The sequence below is a fragment of the Neolamprologus brichardi genome, chromosome 23, assembly GCF_056152115.1.
Source record: "Neolamprologus brichardi isolate AB-2024 chromosome 23, ASM5615211v1, whole genome shotgun sequence".
Classification (NCBI taxonomy): Eukaryota; Metazoa; Chordata; class Actinopteri; order Cichliformes; family Cichlidae; genus Neolamprologus; species Neolamprologus brichardi.
In genome coordinates this window covers 21364531-21379720 of record NC_142125.1, presented here as the reverse complement: position 1 = coordinate 21379720, position 15190 = coordinate 21364531, and the positions used below count along the sequence as shown (strand labels likewise).

Sequence of the window (15190 nt, the reverse complement as noted above, 5' to 3'; positions counted from 1 at the left end):
TATCTTTGCCTAAAATTAGTAACGCAGTGACTTATGGCATGACTGCTTGGTCTGAGCTTGTATTTACAAACTTTTTAAAACCTTAAAACTGAAAGACGGGATACTTTACTTGACTAATAATTACAACTGCGAGGCTTAATAACTTTTTTTTACATGCTACTGATAACCTTTTATCCACATTGTTTTGCTAACAATTCAATTTCATTATTTTTTATGCTGTTCTCCAACATCTGCATATCACATACAGCTATTTCATTTACGTTCTCATTATAATCTATTCAAATCTTTATTCTGGCTGAATTAAAGGAAAGAAACAAAACACAGACCATGTTCATCACATGCACAGAGTACAATAATGAGACATTAAGCTGACCTGTTTTAGCCAATCAGCAACCTGAAATGCAACAATACTCCATTTCAGTGCCACATAAGATCAAGAAGAGCCAAAAATCCCCCCAAATGAAAAGGTGGATTGGAAAACAACGGGATATTTGCTTTTAAAAAGACAGAAATGAACAGCTAGATGAAAGGGTTCATGATCCAGCATCCACAATTGTATAATGACGAGGCACCTTTTTGCACAACCTTGTGATAAATGAGACACAAAAGCTTGTGTATGTGAAAAAAAAGAAAAGAAAGAAAAAAATGGAAATTCCACTGCCTGCCCTTCCTCCTCTTCCTCTCCCTTCCATCATTCCTGCATTGCTATAAAGCCATATCTCATAAACTAGTGCTGTTCTTTAATAGAGTCTTGTTCCATACATGGCTGGCTGTACAGCGTGGTGGAGTTCACTTTATTACAGGCTTCGACTGAGAAGGTGCTCTCGTAAGAATTTACCGCCAAATGCACAATTCCACAAAGCAACAGACCCGGCAGTCTCTGTGACAACGCTTTATGGCTCGCGCACGCACATTCACACACACACGGCCGAAAACAGATACAAATTGTTGCGATATAAATACTCACGTCCATGAACTCCACGTTGGCTTTAGGACCGGTGGTCTCATTGAGGATTTTAATAGCCACGGGGATCTTCACCGTCTCACCTTCTGGGACCCAGATGCCCTGAAATATACAAGCAATCACCATAAATGTACCCAATAAACAACCCCTGGCACACACTCACACACAGAGCTACTGCAGAACTGACTTTGAATGGTGGTTGTTGTGTTTAACTGTCTCCTGCAGCTCTAATAAATCCAACCCCGTCTTCAAAACATACCGTTGGCCTTCAACAATTAGCTCGTGCATAACTAAGTTTAAAACCCTTTGGATAAAGCGATTAGAAAAGACAAATATCACAATTTCAATTCACGTTATGAGGCTTAAATTCTGCTAAAAGCAAACTGCTGTGGGATTGTACTGCCATAAATTGCATGCAGATTAATTTAAATAAAATATGCCTTAAAACGGGCAGATGAGTAGAAGAATCCAGAGGAATTTGGAGCCAGCGGTAGAACGTGCAGTATTTATTTGATGGATTCTGCTGATTTTCGGGGTGCTATGAATAATTTTGCCAAGGGCAGCGAATTTGGCAAGCAAACAGCAGCTTCCGTTCCAGGTCCTTGAGCCGCCCTCGGCTTGTGTCTGTCAGGAAACGCTGTGACAAAAGAAAAGGTTTGTGTTTGTTGTTCAGAGGTTGTTCTTCAACCGAGAGAGGTCTGCTGAGGTGCCGATTCATCTAAATATCGATAGTACTGACACCTATGCTGGTATTGGTATTCCCTCCACACTTGCGTGATAAGGTCTATATTTTGTTTATTTTTGGGAAAATTAGAAGAAATACCCCTCAAATATGACCTATGAAAGATATCTGAACGTCTGGTGTTGATTGTCAACAACTGAATTTCTATTCAGTCATGTGACCGCTTTGCCATGCTGTCAAGCTCATTGTGACATCACTGGTCTAGTCCAGTCATCTTTCTGCCTGCCTCCTTCAGGCCAATCAGCCTCCACTCTGCAGACATTAAATATCACTGGTTATCTGTCATTCTAGTTTGCAGATGCTGTCACGCAACCCACCTCCTCCCCATCTCCGCCTCTCCCAGTTACTCAGGTTCCATCCAAGCCTCCATATTCATCTCCCCCACCAGCATCTAGACCAGGGACGACCAGCTCCAGGTTTTAGATGTGTCCGTGATCCAATACAGCTGATTCAAATGGCTAAATGACCTCCTCAACATGTCTTGAAGTTCTCCAGAGGCCTGGTAATGAACTAATCATTTGATTCAGGTGTGTTGACCCAGGATGATATCTAAAACCAAAATCAATATCACCGCCGGGATTCTGTTCTGCTGCGATAGGCCATTCTGGTCTAACCGGTAAATACCTCAAATCGAATTCCGTACATCAATAAATGATGTTCAATTCCTGCTAATGATCTCTCCTTATTTAAATCCCAAGTGGCGATTTCTCACTCAGATCTCCAGTTCAGTCACATCTACGTGTATCTTTTATAGAATCCTTCATCTTACCCTACTGGCAGGATGAAAGCTTTCAAAGTACGGTCAGCTACATGCGTTATCACTCTGGATGGGTAAATAATGTCACAGTGTGGGAGAAGAGCAAGAAACTGATCATCATTAATACGTAGCTAGCTTAAAGAAGCTACTTAAATGATGTAAATCTTATGTTTTGTTGACTTGGACATTTACAGTGTAGGGCCATAAAAGTTCCAGTAGTGTTAATTTGTCAGTGTTGTGTCATAACAGTGAAGTTGACCAAATATTTTACCAATATCCAGCAAATCATCTACAGTTTAAATATGTTGCTGTGGAGAAGCAGGGACTGGTGTGATTCAGCCTATACGGCAGGGTTAAGAGAGATGTGCTCACATGTTGGTGCCATACTCTACGCCAATCAGAAAGCTGTAACTAAACAGTGGTTAGTGCATCTGATAGCACAGCAACTATCTGGCATTTTGGCTTTAAAATACATGAAAAGCTGAAAGATGTGTTTTATTGTGTTAACACAACATAACAAGTTGTGACACACTGCTGTCCCCTACATAAGCTGCCTTTACAACTTAAAGGTATCAGCAATACCCTGTATTTACTTGATATTGATCGAGTCTGCAGGATGGCTTTACCACACACTGACCTTGTAGACGGTTCCGAAAGCTCCCGAACCCAAAATCTTCACCCTCTTCAGCTCTGTCTCTTTCAGGATCCGCAGCTGAGCCTGGTTTGGAGCAGTTCCACTGGGGGTCAGAGGCTCCACCAGCTGAGGAAGCAAAACACAAACACACAGACACACACATATTAAGACTATTTATCCCACTCTCCGTCTCATCTGGTGCCAAGAATGTGAAGAAAACCTCCTGGCAGCTATTGGTTTTATTGCAAAGCTATCGAAAACTAGAAGTGTGCCTTTCTTTTACATCAAATCCAAATATTTTTAACCTCCTGCTACTTGGCACTCTGAATGCTAAAACACATCTTAAGAGCCACCGGGAGCATGCAGCAGGGTGAGGCCGCTCCATTTAAAATAATAAGTAAAAAGCAAGTCTAAGAAAGAGCGGTGGAAGGTGAACACAAGGTTTTTATTTGCAGCAAATAAAAAAAGAAGCCAAAAAACTGAGACTGTACGGCCCTGATAGTTATGATTCTGCAACACACACACACATTTATGAAAGACAAATAATTCGGGGGTGTGAATGTGGAGTTCTGTCAGAACTGGCAGTTGCCAGAGTGGACCGCAGCGTGCCCACCACTAGGCAAATCACAGTCTGGTGTCAGCTGCTATCACAGTCGACAAAGAGCAGCAGCTCACCAGCTGTGCACATACAAAACAATTCCAATTCAAGGTTATGACAAGCCTCCTCCGCGCGCCGCCTCTCTGCCAGTAACAGCTGACACTGAGCAGCATCCCAGCAGCTGGCCTGGCCACCCGCCTTCACCGCTAGCCACTAAACAAAGCCTCGGCGACTAAGTATAAAAAAAGCAGGAGCTGGCACCTGTAACCGAGCCGTGAAAAGATCTGAGCCAGAGGCGAGAGAGAAAGCCACACACACATTTTCATCCAGGCAGCCTATAGTACACATCTCAGATGAAGCACACACACACACACACACAAAAAGTCAATGCACCTGATCAATACGTGTCTTAATGAGCATATCGGGTCCCTCATTCGCTGCGGTTTATCAGCGGCATAATCACCCGGCTTGGCCACGACCATCAAACAATATAATGAGACCATATATCAGTCGGTCAGCCATACAAGCACTTACTCAATGTGATATAAAACCATCAGCACAATAGGACCGGCAATCGCAGCGCCGGTCCGGTCTGCAGAATAGATGACATTGCCCGCAGCTCGGCAATGACACGTCGTTTAATGGCTATCGTTATGGCCGGTCCTGAAGGCGCAGTGTTAAGCCCGCTGAGATGTCACCGCAGGTAGTGAGTTAGAGCAGGGAAAGGGAAATGACAAATTTCATAAGACGGGGGTAAGTGAGTGAGATGAAAGAGGGCAAGGAAGGAGCGATGAGAGGATGACTGAGTGGATCGAGTGACGGTAACGTGCTGTTCGAAACCTCATTCGGTCTGTAGAGCACCAAAATCGCGTTTTTGTACAAGCGTTAAGATGAAGCGCGGAAACAAACGGCCACAGCTGTATCACATTGGGGCACATGTGAGATGTTTTAAAAGGCTTGGATCATAAATCTAACATGGAGAGAAATTGAATTTTCTTTCCAAGGTCAAGAAAATGGACCTGTTTTTTTTTTTTTAACTCCAAACATCAATTTTCTTCTTTTTCTTCTTTTTTCATGCAATGTACGTTGCAGTGACCGCACCATTTAAAGTGCTGCTTTGATGACGTTTTTCAAATCGCTTCAAATGCTGATAGAAGCTTAACATCTTACCTGACAGTTAACTGTGAACTATGCACACATTTAATGCAACTGTTTGGGCATACTGTGGGTATAGGCAGACATGGTCAAGAAAATCTCCTGAGGCTCAAACTGAGCATCAGAATGGGGAAGAAAGGTGACTGAATTGACTTTGAACGTAGCATGGTTGTTGGTGAGTATTTCAGAAACTGCTGATTTGCTGGGATTTTCCCACACAACCATCTCTTAAAGAGAACGGCCTAAAAAAAGAGAAAATAGCCAGTGACTGTTGGAAAACCCAGAAGAGAATGTCCAGAAGGCTTTGAGCTGACAGGAAGACCACAGTAACTCAAATAACAACTTGTTACAACCAAGGTATGAGGAGCGACACAGAGAGGAGCAGAAGACCACACTGGGTGCTACTCCGGTCAGCTATGAACAGGAAACTGAAGCAATTTACATGAGCTGACAAAAGTTAGGAAACAGAATATGGACAGGCTTTATAAGTCTTGATTTATTTATTTATTTTTTTAGATGATAATATCCAAATAAATACCAACAATTGCAATTCATATCATGTCAACGTGGATCAAAATCTTTGAGGAATGTTTCCAGCAGCTTGCTGAATCTGTGCCATGAAGAATGAAAGTAGTTCTCAAGGCAAAAGGGAGTCTGCCAAGTACATTTATGTAGCTAATAAAACAGCTGATGCACACATGGTTACATGTATATGTACTGTGTCATTTTAGCTGGGAGAACTTATGGGAATACAGTGCTGAGCCCAAGCTGCACTTCCTCACATGGCCACTTTGGGGGCTGGCACCAAAAACGGGAATCAACAACTGTCGAGTCCCATGGTAAAATGCCCAATTTTACAGCAGAATAAGCATGTTTACTGCCTTCTGCACATAAAAAGTTCTGGGTTCAATAATCAGATGTCATAATTTATTTCTAACATCCCTGCGCTTTGTTAAGGACCATTTTTAGTGCAGTTGTTTTGATGATTAATATGGCTAACTATGTGGTTGATTACACTAATAGACTGTCAAAAAAAGGTAATTTCTTTAGTTTTGGTGAGTGATATTCTAGTATGTTCCTTCACCCCGATTAGCAGGTACCCGTCTCTGAAGGTCACCCATACAGTCTATGCCTGCATCTTGTTAATAAATCTTCCAAGTTCTACCTGATAACTTAGCTGTCTTTTCTCTTATGCTCACCTCCGACTCCAAACAGCCAAGACAGGCTTTACAAACAGTGGGTATATCACTGCGTCTATACAGTGTGCCTCTGAGGCTTTAAATGAAATATGAAATTTTCTAGCAATGACTGGTTGCTGACTGGATATATTTACCTCAACAGAAAGGGCAAGCTTTGGTCACATCCATCATATCAGCATGGTATTTGTGCAAAGAGCATTTTTTGCATTTCGGTGTGTGTGAATACATTGCTAGAATAACAAAAAAACAATTGCCGCTGTGGGTGGAGAGAAATGGAGTGATTTGGAAAGAGAGCAGAGATGAGGCACAGGGAGGTGGTGATGGAGCAGTAATAAGAGCAGATGGTGACAGGCTGTAGTTGTTATTGTTTCATTAGGATGAGGCTGGACTGGACTGGAGAGGAGAGGGAGAGAAGAGGTCTATTAAATAAGACACAGACCCGTAGCCGACGAAGCTCTCTTGAGCTCGTTCTCACTCGCGCACACACTCACCACGCCACTTTATTTACCAGCTAATAATGCACCGTGCCTTTGCCAAATGAGCTTCACTGGTGGCGCGGTGGAGAGGATTGGGATGCTTCATTGGACAAATAAGCAGTATGTTCAAGCCTCGAGCTAGAATACATTCACAGAATTATTGTGTATTGAATAAGTAAACAGTGTCTTCAAACATGAACTTGCTCTGCAAACCCTCGGGTACATGCTTTAATGTTCACATTACCCATTCAAAGAGCTACATTTGTTGTGTTGGCTGTAATTGAAACATATTGAGGTGAAAGAACTTTGTCGTGCCACAAGCGTTTGCCCCGGAGCAGTCGCAGTTGGTGGTCTCGGGGCCTGTGTTGCTGCCTGGTCAATTTTCAGGTGAACTTTGTTGGCTTATTTTGATTCTTAGTGACAGAGTCGACTGATGTCGGACTTACGAAAGCACCAGTGATTTAATAGGGGTTAAAACTGGGTCACTGGAATTTATACCAGACAAACATGTTGTATAACAATAACCTCGCAATTACAAATGTAAAAATGTGATAGCCATTTAACTATTAGACTCAAACACATGGACTGAGACATACAAGGTCACAAAAAAGGAATTTTCTTTGCACCTAACATTGTTTTATTAAACAACCAGCATCGTCTGCTCTTCATTCGAATGCTGTGGTTTGTTTATGTGGGTTTTGTGTGTGTGGGGGTGGGGGTGGGGGTTAGCGGCTCTGAATGTTAATAAGTTTGCCTCAGCCGGAAAGTACGTTGGGTCAACCCCAGTTTTTTTTAATTTGCTATATTGACTTTGTTATTCAAATCTGGCGAGAGTGCTTAAACGAGAGTGCTATATTGGAGAAAGGCGAGCAGTAACTAATTCCTCCACTGCTGTACGCACTGAAACAGAATTTTTCTTACTCATCTCTCCTGTCACTTGAATAAGACTCAGTAACTTTCACAGTTATCATTTAAAAAGAAAAACGTTCTTTACTTTAGGCTAAGTTTGGAAAATATGGAGGACCTAATGTGCCATAACTAATAAATTAATAAATATGACTTTAAATAAGCCAAAGATAATATTATAACTAAATATAGGGATTAATTATGAAATAATTAAACCAATAATGTTTTCTTTATTTTACATTTACTTGTAAATTAATTGCCTGTGTTATTTACTTTCCTACTTAACTTCCCTGTTGTTTTTAGCATTGATTATACGGTATGTATTATACTGTCTGTTACTCCAAATGTTTCTACTCTTCATTGATATTTTACAGTACACTATTTATTTGGACATTGGTTCCTTTTTCACTCATTTTCAGTCCAGTCCTTGTGCCTGAAGGTTTTTGTTTGTTAAACCATTTAGCACTGACCTATGAATCAGTCAAGCATAGCAAAGGCTCCTAATTCAAGGGATGAACCAGTGTTTTTGTCTAGACATACAGTTAACTTAACAAAGAATCAATTTTAGATTGTATCTTTAGGCACTTTGTTACTAGCAGGCTTTCTTTAGAGTAATCTATGAAAAATACCAAAGATAAAACAATTTGGCATAAAATAGAATTACCAACAATGTAATTTGCAAAGAGCTATTGCCAAACATTTGGCATATCTCTGCATGGTGTGCAGTAGGTCCTTAAAAAAACTGAGGAAAAGTGGAGGACAAAAGAAGAAGTGTCAGGCCTAAAAAAATGATCTGAAGCACATCCTTAAGAAACAGGAAATAATCCAGCAAAGACCTGACACAGGAGATAAGAGATGCATCCGGACCTTCAGCGGATCATCTACTGAACACTGAAGTGTCATCAGAAATGGTCTTTGTGGAAGGGTGGCTGTCAAAATGCTTAAGGAAAGGAAACAGGGACAAAAAGCTGAGGAATGAAAATTACTCAAAAACTGGACTGAAAATCAGTAACAATAGGTCTAAACGAGTGATGAATCCAGATTGGTGTTTTAGATCTTGCAAAAAATTGATGAATTATGAACACAGAAAAGTGACATCAGATTTTGATCCACAATGCAAAAACATCTGGAACACATCTGATTAACAACAGCTTCATTTTTCAGCATGACAATGTTAGGATGCCTGGGTCGTTGACCCAGGGGTTTTGAGTTTATTATATTATTTATAATTTCTAGTCTTTGGGTTTTTATTAGAGTCATGTCTTATGGTTTGTCTCTGTGTAATCCTTAGTTGCTGTCTCCCCTGTCTGCTATATCCCCGTGTCCAGTCAGTGTCTGTGTCTGCCCTGGTCCCACGTCTCTGTTGCCTCTGTAGTGCCTGCATGTGAGTCTGTGTCTTTTGTTCAGTCTGTGTTATGTGTTTCCTGTTTTACTTTGAAGGTCTCTGTCTTATCTCAGTGTGTTCAGTTTACGCTTCCTTGTCTCGTCAGTTCTGATTTGCCCCAGCTGTGTTTCCCTCCTGTTGTCCATTCCCTGATTGCTCCCTCTATGTATTTAAGCCCTGTGTTTCAGTTTGTCATTGTCGCGATCTACTGTTTACCTAGCTGTGTGTTCTGTCAGTCTGTTCGTGTAAGTTATTTTTGGATACTCAGTTTTGTTGTTTTTTTGAATTTAACATTAAAGCTGTATTTAAGTTCACCTTTGATTTCCTGAGTCTGCATTTTGGGTCCTTCATGTCACCACCCCTGCGTGCACACAGCCTTCACATAACAGACAATGCTCCCAAACCAAAATGCCAATGCAGTAAAATCATACCTGCATAGAAAAAACACACAGTGTAACTATCAGTCATGGATTGGCCTCCCCAGAGCCCGGACCTCAACATTATTGAAGCAGTGTGGGATCATGTTGACAGAGAACAGAATAAAAGGCAGAAACATCCAAAGAAGAGCTTTGAATGTCCTTCAAGAAGCCTGGAGAACTATTCCTGAAGACGACTTAAAGAAATGACAAAAAAACTGCCTAAGAGAGTTCAGACTGTGCTGAAGAATAAAGGTGACCATAACAATTTAGACACAGTAATATAAAGAAACAACAAAAATGTAGATACATAGATATCTAAATGGACCGATGCCTTCAGTTGAGTATTTGTTTCTTTAATGAGTCCATTTATTTTTTGATTACAATTCTCGTTACAGAAGCGCAGTGCATGCCTATAAAACGTCCACCGAGGAAAGAAATCAAATCACAGAAACAAACAGTCCTGGTCCTCAGAACCCACACCTGATTATTTCTTGATTAGCACAACACACCTGACACCTGATCCAGCTAATCAGCCAAAGAAAGAAAAAACGAGACCTCTGCAGAGCTGGGATTTCTGCCAGGCTATGTTGGCTTTTTTATTTCCAGTCTTCAACTGTCCAGCTCTTTTGAGCCTGGTGCCCGCTACTGCCTCCGATTACTCTTGCTGGCTGACAGGAGTGGAACTCGGCGGTGTCTTCTGCCTTGTCTGCCTCAAGCTTTGACATGCTGGGCATTTCTGAGATGCTTTCCTGCTCACCACTGCTGTAAAGAGTGGTTTATCCAAGTTACCGTAACCTCTCTGTCAGCTCAAACCAGCCCGGACATTCCTCTCTGACCCCTCGAAAAAAGAACACCCAAAAAAACAAGGTGCTTCGGTTTGCAGAAGTGCCTCTCATTGGATGATTTTGGGCTTCAGAGTATTTGGAGTATATCCCAGGTTATTAGCCCTTTCTATAGAGGTTTATGTGACTTTATGCTATGTATCCTTATGTATGAGACAACTGAGAGGCTGGATGTAATATACAACATAATTTTTTACCTTAACCCTTTAATGCCAAGTATATCATATTTGATACATGGGTTTTTTTTTTTAATTTTTGAGACTGCTACATCATCAGTGTAGTTTTTAAGCAATAAAACTGAACAAAAATGTCATCTGTAGCAAAAATGAAGCTCCAAATTAAACCTGATTTACACAATGTGATATTTAATCTCCTTTTTTATTCGCCACAAGGTTCAATAAAGACTCCAGTTTAAAAAGATAAAAATTTTCTGGCAATAATTTCACGGTTCAAGCCTCAGAGGGTTAACTTTCATACGTTCCACAATGCGTGTCATGTATATTCTCTTTGTTTAACGTTTGCTGTGACATATTAGGTGTCATATTCGGTTTGAATTTCTCAGATCTTGGCTTAAATTTAACATAAAGTTCAGTTGCATGCATTTCTGATGATTCCCCATGCCTCTGCTCAGTCCTCCTGCCTTGGGGTGAACAACAGGAGCTGTCCACGCTGAAACCCTTCATGTAAGAGAGCGTATGAGCAGCAGGGGAGCTGTCCTCACCCGTGGTGCTGAAACACTCACGCCTGTACAAAGGAGCTAGAAGAAGGACCTTGGGGGGAGGGGGGAGATGAGGGGGATCGAGGGGCGGGGCATTGGAGGATTCAAAGGCATTAGTCCTACTTCATTGAGCTGGGTTCAAAGGTCAAAACCCCGGGGTCACACTGCAGCAGTGAGGGGACTGCTGCTGTTTGTTCCGCCTGTCCCCTGTGTGAAAGCAATCTGTTTTCAGGGGCTTCATCAAAAAGGCTCCACAGTATGTGAGGGAGGTGAAGAGAGAGGTGAGGGAGAGCGAGACAGAAGGAGGAAAACTCAAAACCAAAACAAAAACAGGAAGTTAAGACGACAGAGGAATAAAGCGCCTGTTCACGAGGGAGGGAGACAGATAAGCAGAGATCAAAAATGGGGGGAAAAACGAGAAAGTGAGGACACGACGAGAGACAGACGGTGAATAGTAAAACAGAGAAAACACTGAAAGAAAGGGAGAACAGTGAAATGGCAGAGTGAGTGTGAGTGTTTCTTTCCTTTTTTTTTGCAAGTCAACACAGTGCAACAGCCTTCACATGTGTCCTTGATATGGAAATGCGGAGTCGGGCGCTCAGATCACGTTCTGACAGCATGCACTGGAGGCATCTTTCCCTCCTGTCTGACGCAGGAGGTGAGCACTCTGTTTAAAAAAGCTATGGCAGATAAGGAGAGAGAGGGGGAGTCCCAGAGCCCGGCGCCGTCCCCCAAATCCCTCATCCAGACAAGCTTGATCTCCATTCACAGACACAGAGTCAGCTCCATTATTCGTTTGAATAGAGAATCCGCACTCGGCCGTCCAAAGCCTATCACGTAGTTTCATCAGCCAAAAAAAAAAAAAGGCGTGATATAAACTGCAAAAGTGCATGGTCTTTTTTTTTAAAGGATGCCGGGAGGGCGAGAGTGCGGGAAAGCATTCAGATGGAGAGTAGTGCGTGCATGCACAATGAGATGATACATTTAAGGGAAAACAAAAATCAAATGGAGAACCTAATCCCTTCTAGAACCAGCAATACATAACAGGAATCTGGACTGAAACTTTAATCTTTCTATTACTTTAAATTACAGTAGGGGAATTACATATTCAGGCACCGATCACAACCGTCAGGTAATGGCATCGATCCACTGCTTTTGTCCTTTCGCCGTTCGGCCGATGCTCTCGTACGCGGTAATCTCCAAAAAACTGAGGTTAAACGTCCAGCTCAGGACACTCCACGGCTGCTAATATGTGAGCATGTGGGCGGAACCCGTGACCCGCTCTTAATCTGTGTAGCCCCTGGGCCAGAGGCATTTAAGATTTTATGTCTAATTACTTTTACACGTCCCCTCAGGGAATGAAGGGGGAGGGGAAAAAGGCTATGCTGGTTTTATTTCAGGCTTTCCTGCTGCAGCACTGAATGAACATTGAACAGAGAAATGCAAAAAAACCAAAGAAAAAAGGGTCAAGCGGATCCCCATCCCCCAACCTGAATCCTTCTCAGCCACCCCCTCCTGCTCCGTGACAGTACATTAGCAAATCTGCACGGAGTGAAGACTTCCCTCCGGGTCAAGCGGCTGTCTGAGCAGGGCCTGCTTGATTAAGATGGATGTGCATGGCCGAGATGAGGCAGAAACTGCCCATGGCTGCCCTCCTCTAATTCCATCTCCTGCCTGGCAGCTGTCTATAACACTGCTGCCTCTACCTGTAAATTATCCTAATCCAGAATGACAAGCAGCCTACCCCACCTACGGGCACGGCCAACTCGGCGCACCTGCAGTGATGATATGACTGCTGGAGGAAACAGTGTGAGAGAGTCCTGTAGCACCATAAAAGGCATGGACCAAAGCATGGATGCTTATATAAACCCTGCACCCTTCCCGATCTTTGACTTTCACCTTTGATAATGAAGTCCGCTCCGCTCTCTAACGCTTCCCAGAAATGAACCTTCTTCAAGGCCATATCGATGGGCAGCGGTGACCGTGCATAATTTTCCAACCTTCCTTCGCGCTGCCTGCTTTGGCTAAGTACCTTAGCCAAGGTTTAATATTTCAAGGTTTCCTTACAAGGTAAAAGTTTAGTGCAATGAAACTTTTTAAGGGAACTTAATTCAGCTGAAAGCATTCAGAAAACACAGGTGAGGAGAAACCTCCCAATATGTTTGCTCTACCCTCTACTCTCTCACCTCTGTCTCCAGGAAACGCCGCAAGGCCCTCTTCTTTTTGATGCTTTTGCGGCGAACATAAACGGCCACGCTGAGCGCCAGAATGACGATGATGAATAGGCCGCCGATGACTCCAGCTGCTATTAGGGGTGTCCTGTAGAGACAGGGGAAGAGAGAGAAAAAACATGAACACTGCTGAAACATTAAGAAACTAACGAGCACACTGCAATAAAGTGCAAACCTCAGCCAGTGCTGACAAATTATCCAATCTGCTCCAACACCCTTTAGATTTAACCCCTGAAGGTCAAATTGAGTCTTCTGCCGGAAAAATGCGATGCTCGCTTCAAGATCGCCATAAAAGTTTATTAGTGGAGCGGCCCATTTCTGTTGGGCTAAGAGATCGTTTGATGTCAGTGGAGCCATGTGGAAAACAAACAATGTTCTGCTAAGAGCCTTTTTCAGCATCTGCTAGCAGCAATTAAATAGCTTGTTTGTGCAGTGTGTCGCACAGTTAAACTGTCGATTTTTAATCGGTCAAAACGCTTCTAATGTAAGGCTGACACACACTCATCACCGGGCATCTAATACTGAAGCCGCTGATGTTTCATAGACAAAGTGTCCCTTTAACTGCACACAGCAACACTGGATGATAACATAGTAGTCTTGTTTTAAATATTTAATTTTACTGCTGCTCCAGTTTTCAACAACAGTCATCTTAAGTGTTTTTTATATTCTAAGGTAAAGGAAATGTGCCTGAGGTACTTGGTGAAGACAGAACAAGGCAAATGCCATGATCGGTCTGGTGAGGGGAAACAAAGTCTGAAACAGTAGGACAGAAAATCACACATTTATCAGACAGAAGCTGTGCATTGTTTTCTTCACTTTATAATTAGCTTTTTCTCCCTGCTAGGTTAGATTTACGTACCAAAAACTATTCAGTAAAGTCTAAATTATTAGATGTGTGTGTGTGTGTGTATGGGGGGGGGGAGAAGAGAAGCTAAGATGAGGTTTAGATACCAAAAGCTACTTGGCCGGCTTTACGCTCCTATGTGTCCACGTCGAATGCGTCTAAAACTACTTTGTTCGGTTTACGCGCCAAAATCTACTTGGCTAGGTTTAGGCATTAAAAACTACTTCTCAGGCTTAACGCTTCTACAACTACTTAGTTGGGTTTATGCACCCAGAACTACTTGATTAGGTCATTGGACTGAAAACTACTTGTTTTGGTTTACCCACTAAAAATCTGTCTGGCTTTGTGTTATTTAACCCTGGAGAAACCCTGGAGAACCCATGGGGTCAAATTTGACCCCATGGGTTCTCCGGGGTTAAACTACTTTGTTGTTTTTACACACCAAAATCTACCTAGCTAGGTTTAGACACCAAAAACTACTTGGCCGACTTTACACTACTTTGTTGAGTTTATGCACCAAGAACTGCTTGATTAGGTTTTGATACCAAAATCTACTTGGCTAGGTTTAGGGATCAAGGACTACTTGTCATGCTTAGAGCTTCTAAAAGTACTTTGTTGGGTTTATGCACCAAGAACTACATAATTAGGTTATTGGAACAAAAGCTGTTGGTTTGATTTGCACACTAAAATTTATTTGGTTTATGCACCAAACCTATTAACCTCTTAAGCCCCAAGCCTACCTGATCTCCTGCCTTTTGCCCCCGTATCAGGGGGCGTTGGGGCTTAAGAGGTTAAGATAATTGGGTTGGGTTTAGGTGAAAAACAATAACATACATACATAACATAACGATAACACTGCGGATTTAAATGACATCAATGGGTCCATATGAGATGATTTGCGGGACCAGGGCTGTCTTCGCACAGATGCCAAAGGACACTTTGCACCTATCTCTGAGACACCAGCAGCTTTGACAGCGAGACAGTATTTGACGCCCCTGGGTTGGTTTAACTGTCCTTGCAAGTATTTACCACCCACAATCCTTAATGTGACTGTGGCCTGTCTTTCTCAAGTTCAGTTCAGTTCAGTTCAGTTCATTTTTATTTCAAACATTTCAAACATGTGCCTTCACAATCATTACAAAACATCATTCCATTATTTGTTTGAAAAGGAGTAGGCAGAAGTATTTACTTATTTGTCCCTACCCCCTCAAGTTTTACCTCTCATTCATTTAAATTTTTTTTGCTCACACCTTCCCTCATGTTGTTGCAGCGACATGCAATAATAAACAACCTCAGACACACATAAACTCACAGCTATTTT

The 15190-nt window shown here is 42.2% G+C and overlaps 1 protein-coding gene across 3 annotated transcripts in view; it reads right to left on the bottom strand.

The window, feature by feature from the left end:
* The window catches only part of LOC102787686 (receptor tyrosine-protein kinase erbB-4-like), a 365449-nt gene that overhangs the window by 60325 nt on the left and 289934 nt on the right, over positions 1-15190 (bottom strand). For all 3 annotated transcript variants that reach the window (XM_087836449.1, XM_087836451.1, XM_087836450.1), the window contains exons 17-19: positions 12981-13113; positions 3101-3223; positions 968-1066 (exon numbers count right to left, since the gene is read on the bottom strand). In XM_087836449.1, the coding sequence (XP_087692575.1) occupies positions 968-1066; positions 3101-3223; positions 12981-13113 (355 nt within the window). The remainder of the gene's footprint in view (positions 1-967; positions 1067-3100; positions 3224-12980; positions 13114-15190) is intronic.